Source organism: Hippoglossus stenolepis, chromosome 10, assembly GCF_022539355.2.
Source record: "Hippoglossus stenolepis isolate QCI-W04-F060 chromosome 10, HSTE1.2, whole genome shotgun sequence".
Classification (NCBI taxonomy): Eukaryota; Metazoa; Chordata; class Actinopteri; order Pleuronectiformes; family Pleuronectidae; genus Hippoglossus; species Hippoglossus stenolepis.
In genome coordinates, this window is record NC_061492.1 from 15,330,152 (window position 1) to 15,348,774 (window position 18,623).

The following is an 18,623-nucleotide window of genomic DNA, read 5'->3' on the forward strand; positions in this document are numbered from 1 at the left end:
GCTGGATAAAACAAAAAAGTGGATTTAAACATCTGGATTATCATCATATGAAGACATTTGTTATATTCCACAACAGTGAGTTTAAAGGAAAATGAAAAGTAAAGCTGCATTAATATATATTATTGACCACTTGGGGGCAGTGTAACAAGCTGTAAACATACAGAACTTTGATATTTGCGTTTTACAAAGTTGATAAGAGGAAAATGTGACTCTGAAAAAAGAAAATTGTTAACTAACTTAATACTTTTATTAGTAACACACAAATTAATTCAAATTTTTCAAAATAGATTTAACAAGTTACATGAACAATTTGGATATTTATTTGAATTTTTTTTATATAATATATAATTTTATATAATTTGTGTGTTACCAATTTACTAGATTTGACAAAGGATGTTCTTTTTTAGTGTAGCTAGCAGAACATCGTATTTCGTTAAAGTTGTTGTGTCTATTATGACCTGAGGGAAATATCTGTCTCTTTAGCCGAATGCTCCAGCAGCCAGTTACATGCCCTCCTCTTGGTGCTTTTCAGCGTACATGAAGCTTCTGAGAGCGTTTCTGTTGAAAGCAGCTCTGAGCTGTGGCTAGAAATGAGTTTAGCGAGAGCAATGAAACTCAACCAGCTGAGTAACGTTTGAGGCTGACAAAACCAAAACAATGAGCTGAAAGACAATAAAATTCTCCATGGAGCTGAGGATAGTTGGGTGAAAATAAATTGTTGTGGGTTCATTAATGTGAGTGAAACCTTTCAATTAAAATAGTCATTTGGCCCAGTGTTAATATATACAGTATCGATTAGTGCAACTTTAAAAGTGATATCATTACTTTTTTACATTTTCAGTCTCAGCTTTAAGACAAAAGAGTTCCACACAGTAAATGTGTTTCCTTCTCATATTGTAAGACGACGTCGAACATTTAAGGGCTGAACTCAATAATACGGGTTGAAATCGATCTCTCTGCTTATACAGCTTCAGCCACAAGTCCATTTAGTATCACCCCACAAAAGTGAGTTGTGTCTTTTCTCAGGCTCTTTAGAAACAAACAACAATCAGGTCAGACACTGAGGTTTTTTTTCCTCTCTTTACAAGTATCTCTCTTTCCCCATTATGCGGTCTGGCGAGCGAAAACGCTGTCATTTCAAACATCACCATCTCTAACTAGCGATGTCCGGTGGTGGTTACCTCCTGGCTGCCTGAGAGGGCGCAGACCCAGAGGCCGTTTTTTTGTTTTGTTTTGTTGTTGGTTTTGCTTACTGGTTTTGTCTGGGATGTTTTTGGCTTCAGCTTTTTTCGTTCTTGGCACACCTTTGTTCTCACGAGAAAAAAAAACGAAGCTAAAGCTTCACTCAAATTCCTTTATTCTCTGCACTTTCCATTCCTAAGTCCCATCAGCTCCCCAACTGCCTGTAGGACCCCTGGCTCCCACCCCCTTCAAACACACACATACACATACATACACACACACATACACACACACACACACACCCACACACACACACACAAACCCCCCTAACCCCCCGTCCCTCTTCCTTCCTCCCTGTCGGTGCTGTGCGTGACAGTAGCTCACTGAGAAGTGGAAATGAGACTAGTAAACAATGATTAGCTCCAGAGCCGGGGCAAGCCTGGCCTGCCATTGGTCCTGTCTCCCCACAGCAAGCGCCCACCCGCTTGCACATGACATGCACCAGCATATAGACCCCATCCCTGCCTGTGCCCTCCCACCACCACCAACCCTCACCCACCCGACTCCCCCCCTCTGACTACTTCCCCCTTTCGCCCCAGAGTCACCGCAGGGTCAGGGCCAACCTTTCACAGCCAGGTTACAAAGGGGTAATCACAGGCAAACACAGCAGCCACACGCAAGACACACACACGCAAGACGCACACACGCAAGACGCACACACGCAAGACGCACACACGACACCCCCTCCTCACCCATAACCCTGCACTCCCCCCTCCCTCCCTCAGCCACAAACCTGGCTCTAATTAGCGTGATGGGGATGCGAGTGGCCACATGTGTACGAAGGGGTAGACTCGAACCATGGAGGAGGAGGAGGAGGAGGAGGAGGAGGAGGAGGAGGAGGAGGAGGAGGAGGAGGAGGAGGAGGATGGTGTCAGTAGAGGTGGAGGTGGAGAGGGGGGAGATTCCCCCCTATAGGACTGGAGGAGGAACAGTCTTCCCCCGGTGCAGCCAGTGTACTGGAAGACATTGCTATGGTCCTGGTTAACCGAGGAATCGTTCTGGAGCCACACCACATTGCTCAAGACAAACAGCTCTCAGGCGCAGCTCCGCACCAGCAACACTCTCCCATATCTGTACGAGGCTGTTTAAGGACCGTTGTTGTGAAAGAACAAGAACACATAGCAGCAGTAATTACAACCGAAGCTGCCCGTGCTGTTGCCGTTTCTGTTTGTTGACGCAATGTTAGCATGCTGTGCCAATAGGACCTGTTACTTATGGCTTTATTCAATAAGAGCTCATTACAAGTTATTATTTTATGAGCATGTTTGCGACAGTCGTATAACTTAATAAAAAGAAGCCGGTTGTATCTTTAGAAGCAGTGAAATGCTTTGCAGATCCACTCACTTTATTTGAGGGTCGTAAAACATCAACTGAATGTTCATGGATTTCACCATGAGCATTCAGTGGATGTTCATTTTTTTTATTGACATATGTGTTCTGCATGTGATTTTACCTCCACTGTGTATAAAGATAAATTCTCCTTCCTCCTCATGGTCGTCATTTGTTTGTAATCGGTCGAACATAAACCCGGAGATTAGCAGTTACTCTCTTGTCATGAAAACTGATGTGCACATCTAATATACGTTGTAAAACACATGTTTAAACAGTCATGTATCACTCTCAACGTCAGCCATCATCCTCCATTACTCACCCTCCTCCTCCTCCTCCTCCTCCTCTAACTCTGTTAATAATGACTGCCTGTGCTTGTGTGTGGCGTTTCTGTCCCTCTGACTTAGTGCCTTACTTCGGAAACGTTTTAGTGCCTTCAATTAGGGTCATTAACTCTGTGCAAAAATAAACTTCACAGTCGGCGGGAACACAAGAAACTAATTTTTGTCCTCTGCGCGGAGGAGGGAAATGTTTCACCCCCGGGAAATCATATTGCTTTAAACGGAAACTTCCTTAGAATCAAGAAATAGAAGATTTATTTGATTAAAGTTGATAATGAATGCCAAGGATACTATCTATCTACTATCTATCTATCTATCTATCTATCTATCTATCTATCTATCTATCTATCTATCTATCTATCTATCTATCTATCAATCTATATCTTACTATTTATATTTGTCCATCTGTCATCAATTCATCTATCTATATCTACAAGAGTTTTGAGCACGCACTCTTAACTCATACCTATAAAATAATTGTGCAACTATATCAAAAACAGAGCACATGATTTATTACATAACAAAAAGGACAATATAACTACAATATAACTAAAACGAAGTTTGTTTTGCTTTGTGTGGCTTTTTCTTTCTTCTGCATTGCCCCATATTTGTGAGGACTGCTGCCTGAAAGGGGGCCACTTGAAGTTTTCTGTGCGATGACATAACCTGGAGTCTCATGCAAAAGAGTGCAGTTTATGTGTTGGCAAAAACAAGATGTTGCAAATTCAAGTATCAATATTTCATGGGGCGTCCACACTGAGTTACTGCATGTGTTAGTTTGTTGTGTGAGTTCACTCGCTGTATTTTGAAAGATAGACAGAAAGAAAGAAAGAGAGAGAGAAAGATGATTATAATATATTTACATTATGATCATGAGTTATGGTAATCATGAAGAGTGATATTTTCAAAAATACTATTATATCATAGACTGTATGGATTATATTCAGTGTCATGGTGTGATTAACTAATTAATTAATTAATTAATGTATCGATTTATTGATTTATTGATTTGTTGAATGAGATGAAAGATGTTCAGATATGATATTTTGTGTCATATCTAAGCACCAACTATAGCTTTATTTTAAGAGTTATCTTTAAACATGTCTTTACTTTTTCGCTGCTGTAGTTCTTCATCCCTCTTCTGTGCTCCAACAAGTTTCAATGAGATGACTCTTTTTTTCCCCCTGATCAATTTATTTGCTGAAATTCAAACGATCATGTACAGATCAAATATCCACAAAGGCGGCTGCAGGGTCCTTCGAACACCTTTGGCACAAACTAACGACAAACTAACGAAGCGAAACTTTGTCAACCTGCGGGGTTTAAATGATGGATTTACAGTTGCTTCACACAGACGAGAACATGTGATTAAACGAGTCCCACCAGACTCGTCGCTGCGCACTGAGGAATCAAACTTTCCTAACAGATGATCCATGTAACCAGATGTGCGCAAACAAACTTTTACGCACATCGCTATACCGTCCAATTTACACATAAATAAAAACACGATGAACTGACAACAAAGACACGCTTATATACACCCCGTACAATTCGAACAAGCAGGTATAAACTCAGTCTGAAGTTGGACAAACCGTATCCAAACACTTCCACTGTGCCAAAGTGCGCACGCGGAGTCTCCTGCAGCCAGAGAATCAATCAGGTTAGGAGAGGACGCACAGTGAACCGTGCAGCCTCCGCCAGCTTCTCCAATTAGACGAACAAATTGGCTCGACACGTTTTCCCTACTGAAGCGGTCACCAGTTGCTGAGGACGGCGGCTGTCCACGCTGCACGCTCCCGGTGTCCCCGCTCGCAAGTGCGCGCCTCCAAGAGCGCACCGACAGCAGGGAGAGATAATGGGGTCTGCGGGGCTACCACAATGGGAGGAGTATGAAAGTTATCCCGAGCCCTGCCCACCAACTGCAAAACATATAAGACGCTGGAGTGAAGCAAAGAGCAGGCACTTAATCCTTAAATCTTCATGAAAAGGCTCACTAAAGACAACAAAACGTCTCCCTGACGCACTTCATTTATCAGACATTTGAGTTTTTTTGTTGTTATGACCTCACCTGTATTTGACTTGCACTCCTGAAACATCTTTTTCTCACCTCATATGGATGTACAAGAACTTTATTCGTTTTTTTTCCCAAGCATACAACCACTGAGCAGACTTTGTTGAGAAGTTTTTTTTTTTTTTTGGAGGAACAAGTGTGTGTGTCAGAATGGCTCTGGACTCTGAGTTTGGTGTGAAGGGCAGCAGCATCATTAGGGAATGGAGTGGACAGGTCCAGCCGGCTCTGGTCGCCTCCTTAGTTTTCCTCTTCTGTCTGGAAGCCTGTCTGTGGGTCAGGAACCTCAGGCACAAGAGACGACTGCCGGGACCCTTCGCCTGGCCCGTGGTGGGCAACGCCATGCAGCTGGGCCAGATGCCGCACATCACCTTCGCCAGGCTGGCCAAAAAATACGGCAACGTGTATCAGATACGACTCGGCTGCAGCGACATTGTGGTTCTAAATGGAGACAGGGCGATCCGTCAGGCTCTGATAGAGCACAGCACAGAGTTCGCAGGCAGACCCAACTTTGTCTCTTTCCAGATGGTCTCTGGAGGCAGGAGTGTAACATTCACTACTTACAGCAAACAGTGGAAAGCACACAGGAAAATTGCCGAGTCAAGCCTCAGAGCCTTTTCCTCTGCAAATAGTCAGACCAAGAAAGCTTTTGAACAGCATATTACATTTGAGGCCATGGAGCTGGTGCAGGTATTTTTGCGGCACAGCACTGACGCACAGTATTTTGACCCTGCTCATGAATTTACAGTATCTGCTGCCAATATCATGTGCGCGCTCTGCTTTGGGAAGCGATACGGACATGATGACTTAGAGTTCAGGACCCTGTTGAAAAACGTTAACAAGTTTGGAGAGACAGTCGGGGCAGGAAGCCTGGTCGATGTCATGCCCTGGCTCCAGTCCTTCCCTAACCCGGTCCGCAGCGTCTATGAAAACTTCAAAAACCTCAACGAGGAGTTTTTCGCCTTTGTGAAAGATAAAGTGGTGCAGCACAGAGAGTCCTTCAGCCCTGATGTGACCCGGGACATGAGTGACGCCATCATCAACGTGATCGAGCATGGAAAAGACAGTGGACTGTCTAAAGAGTTCGTCGAAGCGACAGTAACAGATATCATTGGAGCAGGTCAAGACACAACATCAACTGTCATGCAGTGGATCGTGCTGCTCCTCGTCAAATACCCAGATATGCAAACCAAGCTCCACGAGCTCATAGACAAAGCGGTGGGCCCAGACAGACTGCCAACAATTGAGGACAGGAGCAGCCTGGCATACCTGGACGCCTTCATCTATGAGACCATGCGCTTCACCAGCTTCGTCCCCGTCACCATCCCACACTCCACAACCTCAGACGTCACGATTGAAGGTCTCCACATCCCGAAAGACACGGTTGTATTCATCAATCAGTGGTCCGTCAACCACGACCCCCTGAAGTGGAAGGACCCGCACATCTTTGACCCCATGCGTTTCCTTAACGAAAACGGGGCCCTCGACAAAGACATCACAAACGGCGTGATGATCTTTTCAACGGGTAAAAGACGCTGCATCGGCAACCAGATCGCCAAGGTGGAGGCGTTTTTATTAACAGCAGTGCTGCTGCACCAGTGCAGCCTTGAGAGCGACCCCTCTCAGCCCCTCTCTCTTGACTGCTCCTACGGGCTCACGCTGAAGCCCCTCCGATTCTGTGTCAGCGCCAAGCTCAGGGGGAAGCTGCTCGGCTTAGTTTCCCCAGCATGAACAGCGTGTCCCTGTATTGTGACTCAAGGCCAGCAAACACTTTTCCACCAATGACTTTTACAGTAACAGTGAGTATCAGTATACCTGCACTAAATCCTGTTGTAAGATTCACATATTTAATAATATTTAATGGATATTTTAACACAGTGTGCTTTTGTTTTGTTGTTGGTGCCGGACTGAGAGTAGGATTTCAAAGATGTGTCATTAGCTGCAGGGTGAAAGCTTGTGGACAGTTGGAATCAGTGCAAATATTACACCTCTGCTCCACAAAAATATTCTATACTTGATCAGATCTTGTGCATAATTGTTTCATTCTGAGTTGTGTACTTGTTTTACATCCACTATTGTATATGTAAATGCACGGTGTGTGCTGGAATTAGCTCTCTGTCCTATAAATGTCAGTTTAAACTAATATAACTACATGAAAATGCTTGTGAATGTTACCAAGTCACCTGATGACTTATTGTTCTCTATTGTAATATGTAAGAAGATATTTAACCTATGCCATGTAACTCAGTTACAACATGTTTTTTCATAATTTCATATTTCAGGTATGATAATAAATGTAATGAAATGTAATGTATTTCACTATCTACTGTACTCAAAGCATATGAACACATTAAACTAAGAGTGATCAAAGTGGCGTTGGAGGGTGGGGGGGGTGGCATTTTTGTGAAGGAGGAAGACGTTCATTAGTAAGGAAGCAAGCAACCACACTGTCGTGAGGATGAAGAGCAGACACTGCCGTGGACTGCAGACACTTCACACACTTGTCATGTATGTATTCAGGGTTTCAGTTTTACTGTACAAGCACTGCAGCCCCCCCTCCTGTGCCAAACCCAAGTCTCACCCGTTCAAACGAAACACATGTGCAGCAGCAAAAAAATAAATAAAAAATCACTCACGAGGCATTCTCAAAAACATGTTTGTTTACAGAACAACTATTTCAAAGCAACACGGACGTTCACCGCACCCTCTTTAAGCTTCTGCATTCAGGAACTATGGTGTTATAATGAAAGAGTGGGAGTGTTCCTTCTGTCCGTGTCAAGGCAACAAGTCGAACTCAGTGGGGCCTCGAATGTTAAAGCGTTCATCACAGAGGATATTTTGTTATCAGTGTGTCGGCTTCATATGATGGCAAAAATAAGCTATATCTGAATAAATGAATAAAGTGAATTGTCAACAATCAGTGTGATTATTTGACTGTCCTTTCACCCTCAAGAAAGAAGCTGAACAAAAAATATCACAATATTCCCGTAGGCCTGCTCAGCTATGTGCACATCACGTCTCTGGCTGTGATATGAAAGTAGTTTTCTCCGCCCCTGTTGGCACCGTCCAGATACTAGATGTGCCAGCTTTGTGACATTAGGAACCAACCATTGTTTAAATGTCTGTCATTACTCATTGTTCCAAAAATAGAAACTTCTAGAAGACTCTACTTGGCCAAATATCACTAAAACCAAATCGGATGCCTTTTAAAGTTCTTCCTTTAGTTGCACAATCACCAGCAAATAAGCAGATTTACAGCAAGACTCCTAAAAAACCATTCTGATGCAGCCGCAACCTTCACAGCTACAATATCGTTAAAGGGCAAATGTATTTGTATGGAGCAGAATAAGTCGTGCTGTTTGTATCTGTTCAGTGTTTGACTCTTAAAACGCACAGCTTTCATGGTGATATCCCAGAGCCCTGTTTCCTCTGTGTGGTTATAATTAACAGCTTGGCTGTAAATAACAGAAACCAAATCATGTTTTAAATGGTCACGGAAAGTCCATAGGAAACAGCAAAGAGCAAAAACATGTAAACCCAGAGGAAAAAACAATCAACTCCAGCTCATTGTCCATTATTAACACTTTATGCTCCCACTTTAAAATTCCATCCATTCCAACACAAGTTCCCCTTTACACATGTATTATTATTATTATTATTATTATTATTATTATTATTATTATTATTATTATTATTATTATTATTATTATTATTATTATTATGTGACAAAAACATGTAGGCCCCACATGACATGTAGGGTTGTTAGTCTTTAAAACTGTCTCTGTCATGTTCTTTGGCAACACAACTATAAATCCTTATTTTTTCTGGCAACAGGTTTCATTAAGTAGCTGCTCCCCTCCTCGTCCTAGATGGGACAGTGCTGGAGGGAGGCCTGGGAAGGAGTAGGACTAAGGTCTGCAGGCTGTGGTCAAAATGGGAGGGGAGAGATAATAAAAAACCTGAGTCGCTGACCCCTCCCACTATAGAGATACATATAAGCGAAGTGTTAAGGCTTGAATCTGCATTCTTCTGAGGTGGTCATCTGAAGACGTGCTGCACCACTGCTAACCAGCCGAGCTGATCGAGCCGTTCTCAACCCAGCTTCTGTGGAGGAGGGGGAGTGAGACAGCATGTGAGCGCTGCTTGGAGCCCCTTTCATTTGGTAGGGCTATTTTATCCATCTGAAAAGTAAAGATGTAAAGATTTGTATTTTAATCAATTTTGAACTGTTTCTTTGAATTGTTTCGCATTTGAAGTGACATTTTCCCTTTATTTGAAGCAGTGGATGACAAACTACAGCACAGCACAATGGCTCAAGTGGACTCTGAGTTTGGTGTGAAGGGCAGCAGCCTCATCAGGGAATGGAGTGGACAGGTCCAGCCGGCTCTGGTCGCCTCCTTCGTTTTCCTCTTCTGTCTGGAAGCCTGTCTGTGGGTCAGGAACCTCAGGCTCAAGAGACGACTGCCGGGACCTTTCGCCTGGCCCGTGGTGGGCAACGCCATGCAGCTGGGCCAGATGCCGCACATCACCTTCACCAGGCTGGCCAAAAAGTACGGCAACGTGTACCAGATACGACTCGGCTGCAGCGACATTGTGGTTCTAAATGGAGACAGGGCGATCCGTCAGGCTCTGATAGAGCACAGCACAGAGTTCGCAGGCAGACCCAACTTTGTCTCATTTCAGTCTGTCTCAGGGGGGAAAAGTATAACTTTCACCAATTACAGCAAACAGTGGAAGATGCATAGGAAAATTGCTCAATCAACAATTAGAGCGTTCTCATCCGCCAACAGCCAGACCAAGAAAGCCTTTGAGCAGCAAATTGTGGCAGAGGCCACAGAGCTAGTTGAGATTTTCCTTAAACTCAGTGCTCAGGGCCAGTATTTCAACCCTGCTCATGAGCTGACAGTAGCTTCAGCTAATGTGATTTGTGCTTTGTGCTTTGGAAAACGATACGGACACGATGACGTTGAGTTTAGAGCCTTGATAGAGCAGGTAGATCAGTTCGGACGGACGGTTGGGGCCGGCAGCCTTGTAGATGTGATGCCATGGCTTCAGTCTTTCCCTAATCCAGTCCGCAGTGTCTTTAAAAACTTCAAAATCCTGAACAAAGAGTTCTTCACGTTTATCCAGAGCAAAGTGAAGGAGCACAGAGAGACATTTGATCCAGAGGTGACGAGAGACATGAGCGATGCGTTTATCGGCATCATTGACAAATCTGACAGTGATAATGGGCTCACCAAAGGTCACGCTGAGGCGGCGGTGTCCGATCTGATTGGAGCAGGCCTGGACACTGTCTCCACGGCTCTTCACTGGATCGTCCTTCTTCTGGCTAAACACCCTGAAATCCAAACCAAACTCCATGAGCTCATAGACAAAGTGGTGGGCCCGGACAGACTGCCATCGATCGAGGACAGGAGCAGCCTCACGTACGTGGACGCCTTCATCTATGAGACTATGCGCTACACCAGCTTCGTCCCAGTCACCATCCCCCACTCCACGACCTCAGACGTCACCGTTGAGGGCCTTCACATCCCCAAGGACACGGTGGTCTTCGTCAATCAGTGGTCCGTCAATCACGACCCCCTAAATTGGAAGGACCCACAAGACTTTGACCCCTCGCGCTTCCTGGATGAAAGTGGCTCCCTGGACAAGGACCTCACAAACAATGTTATGATCTTCTCAGCAGGGAAGAGAAGGTGCATCGGGGACCAGATTGCCAAAGTCGAGATTTTTTTGTTCTTCGCGATTCTGCTCCACCAGTGCAGCTTTGAGAAATGCCCCGACGAGGACCTGTCTTTAAATTGCTCGTATGGTTTAACACTGAAGCCTTTAGATTACAAGATCGCTGCCAAACTCAGGGGAAGAACCACTTAAAGGCCAATAAAAAGCTGTGTGACTGTGGTTTCTGCGATTTAAGAAAAGCAGTGTGAGGTAAGTCTTCTGGAATAAATATGTATGCCTTGTATGACAGAGGATTTTTTTTATAGCTTTTGATTAACCCCCCCAAAAAATGCAAACGATAAGCTTGTTACTTCTGCTGACATTTGTGAAAGTTATTTCATTGGGAAACAAAGCATTGGTTAATGTATTAAAACTATGCATCCTTAGTAAGAATAAAAGTTATTTCTCAGCTCAAAGAAGATTTCACTCCTCAAAAACTGGGAGTCTAAGCGAATGAGAAAACCTGAAAATATACTGTGTCATGTAAGTGACAGAAAAAAATGACGTGAAAGCTTCGATGTGGTCGACCATAACCACAATTCATAATAAACTCTAACAATGTATTGTTATTTATATGAGGCTATTTAGTGGAATGTAATATAAACTGGCTGGTGATGACTAAATGTCTTTTTCAGTGCTGATGGGGAGAAATGATGGAGCAGCTGTGTGGTCTATCCACCTAAACACTCATATGTACTGGACTTTATTATATCTTTCAGCTCAACACACATACAATGTGCATGTCATTACATTCATGTGCTCTGAAATCCTGCAAAATACTGCTATATCCAACAACGTGTGTAAAAGCCACTAATCAAACTGCCTTAGCTCACATAACACTGTGCAATACGCTGTATGGTTATAGAAGCTAAACAATGTTTCATAATGACCCTGTGTGATACAGTCTGTACTCTGTCGTGACTAAAAGCTTGTACAATGAACGTTCCAATAAACAATTTTGTACTGATTCCTACCTGAATCTGTGGGATGTGTGTATCAGCCGAAGAGAATCACAAAGGCGAGAGAGGTCAAAGAGATAATAATAGATCATGATGTCTGGTCTCGGTGTTGTCGTTAAACTTTAATGTGGGTTACAGGCCCGGCATGCCCCTGTTCCCCCCCGCCTTACAAGCAGCCTGTGACTCGGTGCATCAGCACAGGCAGCGTTAAGCAGCCGCGAGCTGCACTCATCAATATTTAACACGGGCCGCGCTGTACTCTTGACTGCTGTGTCATTTTTTTTGTCCTGAACACAGACATCGTTCAGATTCACACACTCAGTGAGCAGCCCTGCATCTCCTAAACTGATGTCATGTCTAATAAAAGGTGTGAATTTCAAAAGGCTAAGAGTGAATAGCACTTCTTTAATACTTAGCACTTTAACTTTGGGCAGGGGGGGTCACCCTATCAGACACTATTTACAGGGGAGGGAGGTGGGCTGGGGTGAGTCAAGTCAGGCTACATTTGAATAATCTACGCTTGTCAGCCCACTTTGCACTTTACGTGAGTATCACATCCCTTGAGTGGTTTCATTTGGTTTCTTCTGCCACTGTTTTTGTTGCAGATTGGGTTTGGCACATGTTGTTTGGCCCTGTAGGAGAAGTGGAATGTAAATAAGAGCATTTACTTGAGTGCTGTACCTAAGTGGATTTTTGTACAAGTTACATTTCAGGTTAAGGTTCTATAAAGATAAATGAGAACTTTGTTACCTCTGCCAAGTAGCTTATGCTTTCATCCCTTCCCATTGGTTTGTTTGTTTGTTTGTAAGAACAATTATGCAAAAACTACTGGACAGATTTCAACAGAACCTGGTGGAAGGACGTCAGGTCGGGGAAGAACCCATTAAATGTTGTTTGTTTTTTTTCACTTCCTTTAACATTGTGAAATGCGTTTTTTAAACATTTTCCTTGATTTCTCAGAGAATAAGAAGAGAATGGATCTTGATGAAAAAAATCAGGCATGTTTAGGGGACTGATATTTATGAGTGTGTGCAATTTGATGCAAATCCATTAAAAATGCAGATCTAGTACATTTAAAAGTGGTTTCATAAGGGGCACTCTACTGAGCCATTTTTGCCATTCTTGTTAAAGATCAAATAATTTGTCTCGAAACTATTTGGCCTGTGTCTCAATACAAAAAGGCAGCGTCTGGCTGGGTCCTTCAACACATTTCAGATGTCGCCATCTTGTTTCATTTATTACAGTTTGAGGAGGACAAATTGTGCAGTATTTTACAAAAAAAAGTTGTTAAAAAGAGTGGAATTTAACGTGTGAAGTTTCTTCTTTTCTACACCAATATTCATCATGTGACCCCGACATAGGGAACCACTGGACTCAGCAGCCTAATGATATATAAAACAGTTAAATCGACAACAGCCAATATGCACTGATGCATCAGTATAGCATCTATAAAAATTAAGAAGTAGTAGTGTCAGATAAAATAGTCCTTGTGACTACTATATTACTGCATTTTACATTTTTTATATTTACCTATGTACTTACTTAATTTGAGTCTTTGAGCGATGATTATTATTCATCTTTTCAAATGCTGCGTCGTTTCAACCTGACGTGACCCTCCTGCGTTTGCACTAATGTCTCTATAATAATGACTCTCCCTTATTTTCTATCCCTTGTACAAAATATTTGCTGTCACGTCATGTGATTGGCATCTATTCCAACAAGTGCAGTCAACAAACCTCCTGAAATTCTTCCTGCCAAATAACTTTTTTCTATTTTGGGAAAACCCAAACCACTCGTTGCTCAACATTTATCCTGCTATAAGTATGCTCCATAAATGTTAGTTTAACTGAGGGTTAGCAGCTCATCATTTTCATCCCCCCGTCTTATTTTTATGTCCACTGTCTTCTCCCATGAGTTGCCTCAGTGAGTGGACGTGAGTCTCCCTGCAGGAGCAGGAGTGTGGATGGAAACTGAAGTTTTCCCTGGAGTTAATACAGAGGCGGCTGGAGACATTCTGTCCTGTTCACATACTCTCTCTCTCCCGAACTCTCTCTCTTTGCTCTGACACCACAGGCGGGGGAGGAACAGGCCACCTGAACTCCCCCGTTTGCATCGCTGCTTCCCGAAACATCCATGAAATGTGTCCAGCTGAAAAACTTCCTTTCACCCTGAGTCACCGGCTCCGCATCCCCTCTGCAGACCTGCTGAACTGTGGAGGCTGACGGTTTCTCTGAGGTCGTTCACATTCTGCACATGGTCAGAGTGACCTCCCACAATGTTCTCACCACCAGATACCAAACCGCCCCGCTGGAGCTTTGACATGCGAACTGCACTCACTGTTATAGGCGATGCACAGTGAGGTAGAATCACTTAAAAGTAGACAAACGCAGGCAAATTGTCCACAAAACCTCTTCCCCGTGTCCGCTGCCGTCATCTGCTGAAAACACAGCGTCACATTGTGTCTGGGAACAGCCGTGTGTGCTCAGTCAGCCAATCTTTCCGACAACGCCCCCCCCATAGACCAACACACTGACCACAGCTACACTCCAAATCCTAAATGTTGCAGACAAACAATGTGATTGTAATTTTGCACGCTCTTCAATCTTAAACAAGAAAAGCACCAGACACCACAGTGAATCATTAATCATTGTATTACAGGGGAAAAAATGAAACAGGGAGAAAAGCATTTTTCTTTGATTATCAAGAACAAATTCAGGGGGAAAAAAAGAGGCTCATGCAAAATAAGTATGAATCAACTTTTTCCCACAGAACAAAGGTGACATTTAAAACAAGTCAAACAACTATGAGCACACAGAGGTACACACACACTCACCTCTTTATATTCACATGGTAAATGGACTGTATTTATATAGTGCTTTTCCAGTCTTATCAACCACATTTATCCATTCCTACAGAACTTCTATACGCTGTGTATTTTCTAGTACACACCTGTATGGCTGTCAGGGGCAGTTTGGGGTTCAGTATCTTGCTCAAGGACACTTCAGAATGTAGACAGGAGAAGAATTCCGTGGCCTTTTCTGTGTTCTCCCGCTTCCTCCCACAGTCCAAAGACATGAAGATTGAGTTTAGGTTGAATGGAGACTAGAGTGAATGGTTGTTTATCTCTGTATGTTGGCCCCGTGATATGCTGGCGTGATATGTCCAGGGTGTAGCCCACCTGTCACCCAATGTCAGCTGGGATTGGCTCCAGCTCCTCTTGGACCCTATAAAGGATAAGCTGTATAGATGATGGATGAACACTGGATAATAAGAGGGAAAGGAAATGAGAGTTGACACTTCAATAATCCTGATCACTTTTTCAACATGATGCTCTGAGTATTAAAAGACCGCTGTCCTGCATCAGGCCTAAATGTGTCCAAACAAACTGGAAAGAGCTGTGATGCGCGTTGTGAATCGTCGTAATATATTCCAGAGTTTGTTTGATGTTCCACTTGTGAGTTCGAAAAATGTTTCCTCTCTCTTCAACGCCCCTGTGGAATTATGTCATGAACGTACACTGAACAGGACTTACAATAATGTTCCACTTGACATTATAATCAAAGTCGTGCCACCTTGAAGCTCAGCGTCCTGCATCAGACTCTGTCTTTTGACGCATTACTAACATACGGTCAAGACCTGCAATTAGTGACCTTCACTTCATGTTCTGGAAATACAACCTCGTCCCAAGGACACGTGAAGTGGCCCTTTTCAATAAACAATGACCCAACTCATTATTTCAGGGTGGGACGGCCAGCGCTTGTTGCTGTGTCCGAGCTGGGTTTGTGTTTTGGAGCGATGGCAGAAGAGGGACCTTTGCTATAAAATTACACCATTCATTTCCATTCGCCACATTTTCTTTCCATATAACAAACAGTTATTTTCATGAGGTGCAGGAGGAGGCGATCCGTGTTGGTCAGTGTGAGAACACAGCGAGCGTGTGGTTCCTGCGCATGGACGGGAGTTCACATCACGGCCGGTCACAGTCGAGTTCAAGCGGCTGATTTTGTTTGATATGGAAACTGTGCAGCAGTGTTTCCTGTGATTTATGTTAAATGACGTGATGCCGGTGGCGTTTAGTGAAACGAGAGGAAGGTGGAGGAGCATGCACCGTCTCTCCCCATGTGACCATCTGCCATCACTGAGACAGGCTGAGGCTGAGACTGTGCCGGGTTTTCCACCTTCTCCTAGTGATGGAGGAAGTACTCCAACATTTACGTAAAAGTACAAATAAATAGGCAAAAACTGACTCAAGTCTGTGGCTCAGAGGTGGCCTTTTCAGATATTTCTCCACCAGTGAGTGCTGCTGCTGCTGTGGATGAGGAGGCAGATTCCAAGGATGCATTTATACAGATACGCTAAATGGAGAAGTTTGGAATCGCTGCTGGCCGTGTTTTAGTTAGAAAACTGCAGGGTGTTTTAGTCCGGGACGGGCAGAATCGAAAATGTTTGGAATCGATGACGCAGACACCCACAACCACTTTTCGCTCACAATGTGCTGATAATGAAAATGTAGTGGTATGGCTGAACCCTAATATTACCTGCTCTGATTGGATCAGTGGAACAAATCCCCCTCTCTCTATTGAAAGTACTGATATTTGCTGGCATATGTAATAGAGGAAATATGAAAAGTACGCTAAAGAAAATCCATTGAGTACTGTAATGGAGTAAATGTACTTTGTTCCATTCAACCACTGCTCCTGAGGTGACGTTCACATTCTTCAGTGTGTAAACATCTGTACTTCCTCACTATCTGTCAAGAACAGCAGACACATAACTCCCTCTTTGCTTGCCAAACCTAGAGAGCAAATTAGATTACCGCAGCGTGTCTCCTACATATAACCCATGATCTCATTCATCTCATGATAAATCAGCTCTGGTGGAGCTTCAGAGAAAGTATCTGGGACTTCCCCGTAGGTCCAGCACCTTCACAAGGCCATCAATCTTGTGCAGTGTCCAAGATAGTGCTGTCCGCTCAGATGATAATGAAACACTGGCACCACTGTTGTTGTGCAACTCAGACTGGGACCTCTCACGGAGGAGCGTAGAGAAGGAATGAGAAGAGGATGGATTCGATTTGTATTTTAAAGGAGAGGAAATAAATCAGCTTATTGCATTATCCTGTATTTGTTCACGTAATATGAGAATGTTGGAAGAGCTCAATGTTGTGATATCCCACATATCACATGGAGGGACAGGGGAAGATTTGCAAGATATGTATTTGTACAGAACATGGAGAGAAAAATAATAACAATCATTAAATTAATAAACACATTCACTGTACTTAAGCCTGGTACACACGAGAGGATTTTTAACTGTAATCCGATTTTACGATTTCACAGAGGTGATTGCTGACACTTGAAATCTCGCGTGATTCTTCTTCAGTTTTTATTGGTGGGTGTTAAAGAATCTTTAGGTGCATTACCCCCACCTTTTGAATTGGTGTGGAAAACCTGTGTGGTTAAACGTGACTTCAGAAGAAAATCGAACATGGACGTTGTGTATTCTAAATTAAACCTGACAGACAAAATAGTGTACCGCTAAAATCAACAAATAAACCAGGAGAGATTAAATTACAATTAAATAATTTCTAAAATTACAGTGTGGAAATTTCCCTCTTAGAATGCCTGGGGGTTTTAGCCTGGACATGTCTCCAGTGTATCCCAGGACCAACATAATGAGACAAACAAGCATTCACACTAACATTCACACAGTTTAGAGTCTCCATTATATCTAACCCCACGGAGAGACCCACACAGACACGAGGAGAACATGCAAACTATAAGTTGGAATTCGAACCATCAATGCCCTTGTTGTTGGTGCTAACCACATTTTTTTTTCAAGAAAGTTTAGAAATCCACTTAAATGGATATGTTACACTTACATTTTATGAGCAAAAGCTTATGGACTCATACGTGATGGCACATCTCATCCCAAAGCCTCCTCTCTTTCTACAAGATTCTGGAACACGTCTGTGGAAACTTTCTCCAAGAGCATTTGGGACTGACCTTTAGTTGGTGTTCCACTATATTCCAAAGGGGTTAAGTTCACGTTCACAGGACCTCTGTCACACTGAAACAGGGAAAAGGTCTTTACCAAACTGGTGCCAAGTTGGAGGCTTTTTTCCCCTCTAAACCAACATTATATGCTCCATAGCATTCATATTTCCCTTAATATGAACTATGGGGCAGAATTCAAACTATAGCCCAAACATAGAAGAATAAAAGTCAGTTAGAATAATGTGTAAAAGTATATTTTTGGCTATATATTATATAATGGACAATAACCAGTTACTCTCAGTCTGAACAGTCTGTGTCTATGGTCTAAAGCAGTGGCAGAGTAATCATCTGAATCCACAGTGAATATATAATATTGTCTAATCTTGAGAATGAGAGAGCAACATATTATCACCAGAGACACCAAGGTCAATCGAGATGTGGTCTCTGATATCCACTGTCTCAGATATATAACAGAGAAATTAGGTCATGACCCTGTATCCTGTAATAGCTTGCTGCAATTCTATAGAGTCTATATATGAAATTCCAGTCGATAAACTGAGGTATGTAATATCTTGTAACCATCTCCAAGAAACGAAAAACAATAGTCACAAGCTCCCGTGTCAAAAAAGCTACCCATAATTCAGCTCTCCGCTGTAGCAGAACCCTTCTCCTCCTTCCATCCCTCGCTTTCACGCCATTCCACTTCAAGCCCTCTTCTTGGCAACACTTTACCCCAGACCAAAACAATTTAGCAATAAGCTATTTGCGTTCGCGGGGATTCGTTTTCAGTTGTTTTTGCATTCCCCTTTTGTAGTGGGCCCTGATTGCCTGTCAGAATTTCCCCACTCACTGGGAGAAGAAGGGTTTAGACTCTCTCTACTGAAAATACCTCACTCTAACACTTGGAACTGTCCGCACTTGGAGCTCGTGTTTGTTGACAGTGGGAGATGTTATATTACGGTAGTGC

At 43.2% G+C, this 18,623-nt stretch overlaps 2 protein-coding genes across 3 annotated transcripts; both read left to right on the top strand.

The window, feature by feature from the left end:
• Window positions 1-4,861: 4,861 nt before the first annotated feature.
• LOC118116993 (cytochrome P450 1B1) lies at window positions 4,862-7,897 on the top strand. The gene has a single exon (XM_035169003.2). The coding sequence runs from the start codon at window positions 5,134-5,136 to the stop codon at window positions 6,709-6,711; it is 1,578 nt and encodes a 525-aa protein (XP_035024894.1). The 5' UTR covers window positions 4,862-5,133; the 3' UTR covers window positions 6,712-7,897.
• Window positions 7,898-8,987: 1,090 nt separating this feature from the next.
• LOC118116895 (cytochrome P450 1B1) lies at window positions 8,988-11,669 on the top strand. 2 transcript variants are annotated; one of them, XR_004697706.2, is made up of 3 exons: window positions 8,988-9,142; window positions 9,260-10,911; window positions 11,337-11,669. XR_004697706.2 is itself a non-coding variant. In XM_035168863.2 (2 exons), the coding sequence occupies exon 2, from the start codon at window positions 9,289-9,291 to the stop codon at window positions 10,852-10,854; it is 1,566 nt and encodes a 521-aa protein (XP_035024754.2). In that variant the 5' UTR covers window positions 8,988-9,142; window positions 9,263-9,288; the 3' UTR covers window positions 10,855-11,669. The 2 variants fall into 2 exon arrangements, 1 of the variants encoding a protein (XP_035024754.2); XM_035168863.2 differs by having other exon boundaries at window positions 9,263-11,669.
• The last annotated feature ends 6,954 nt before the right edge of the window (window positions 11,670-18,623 follow it).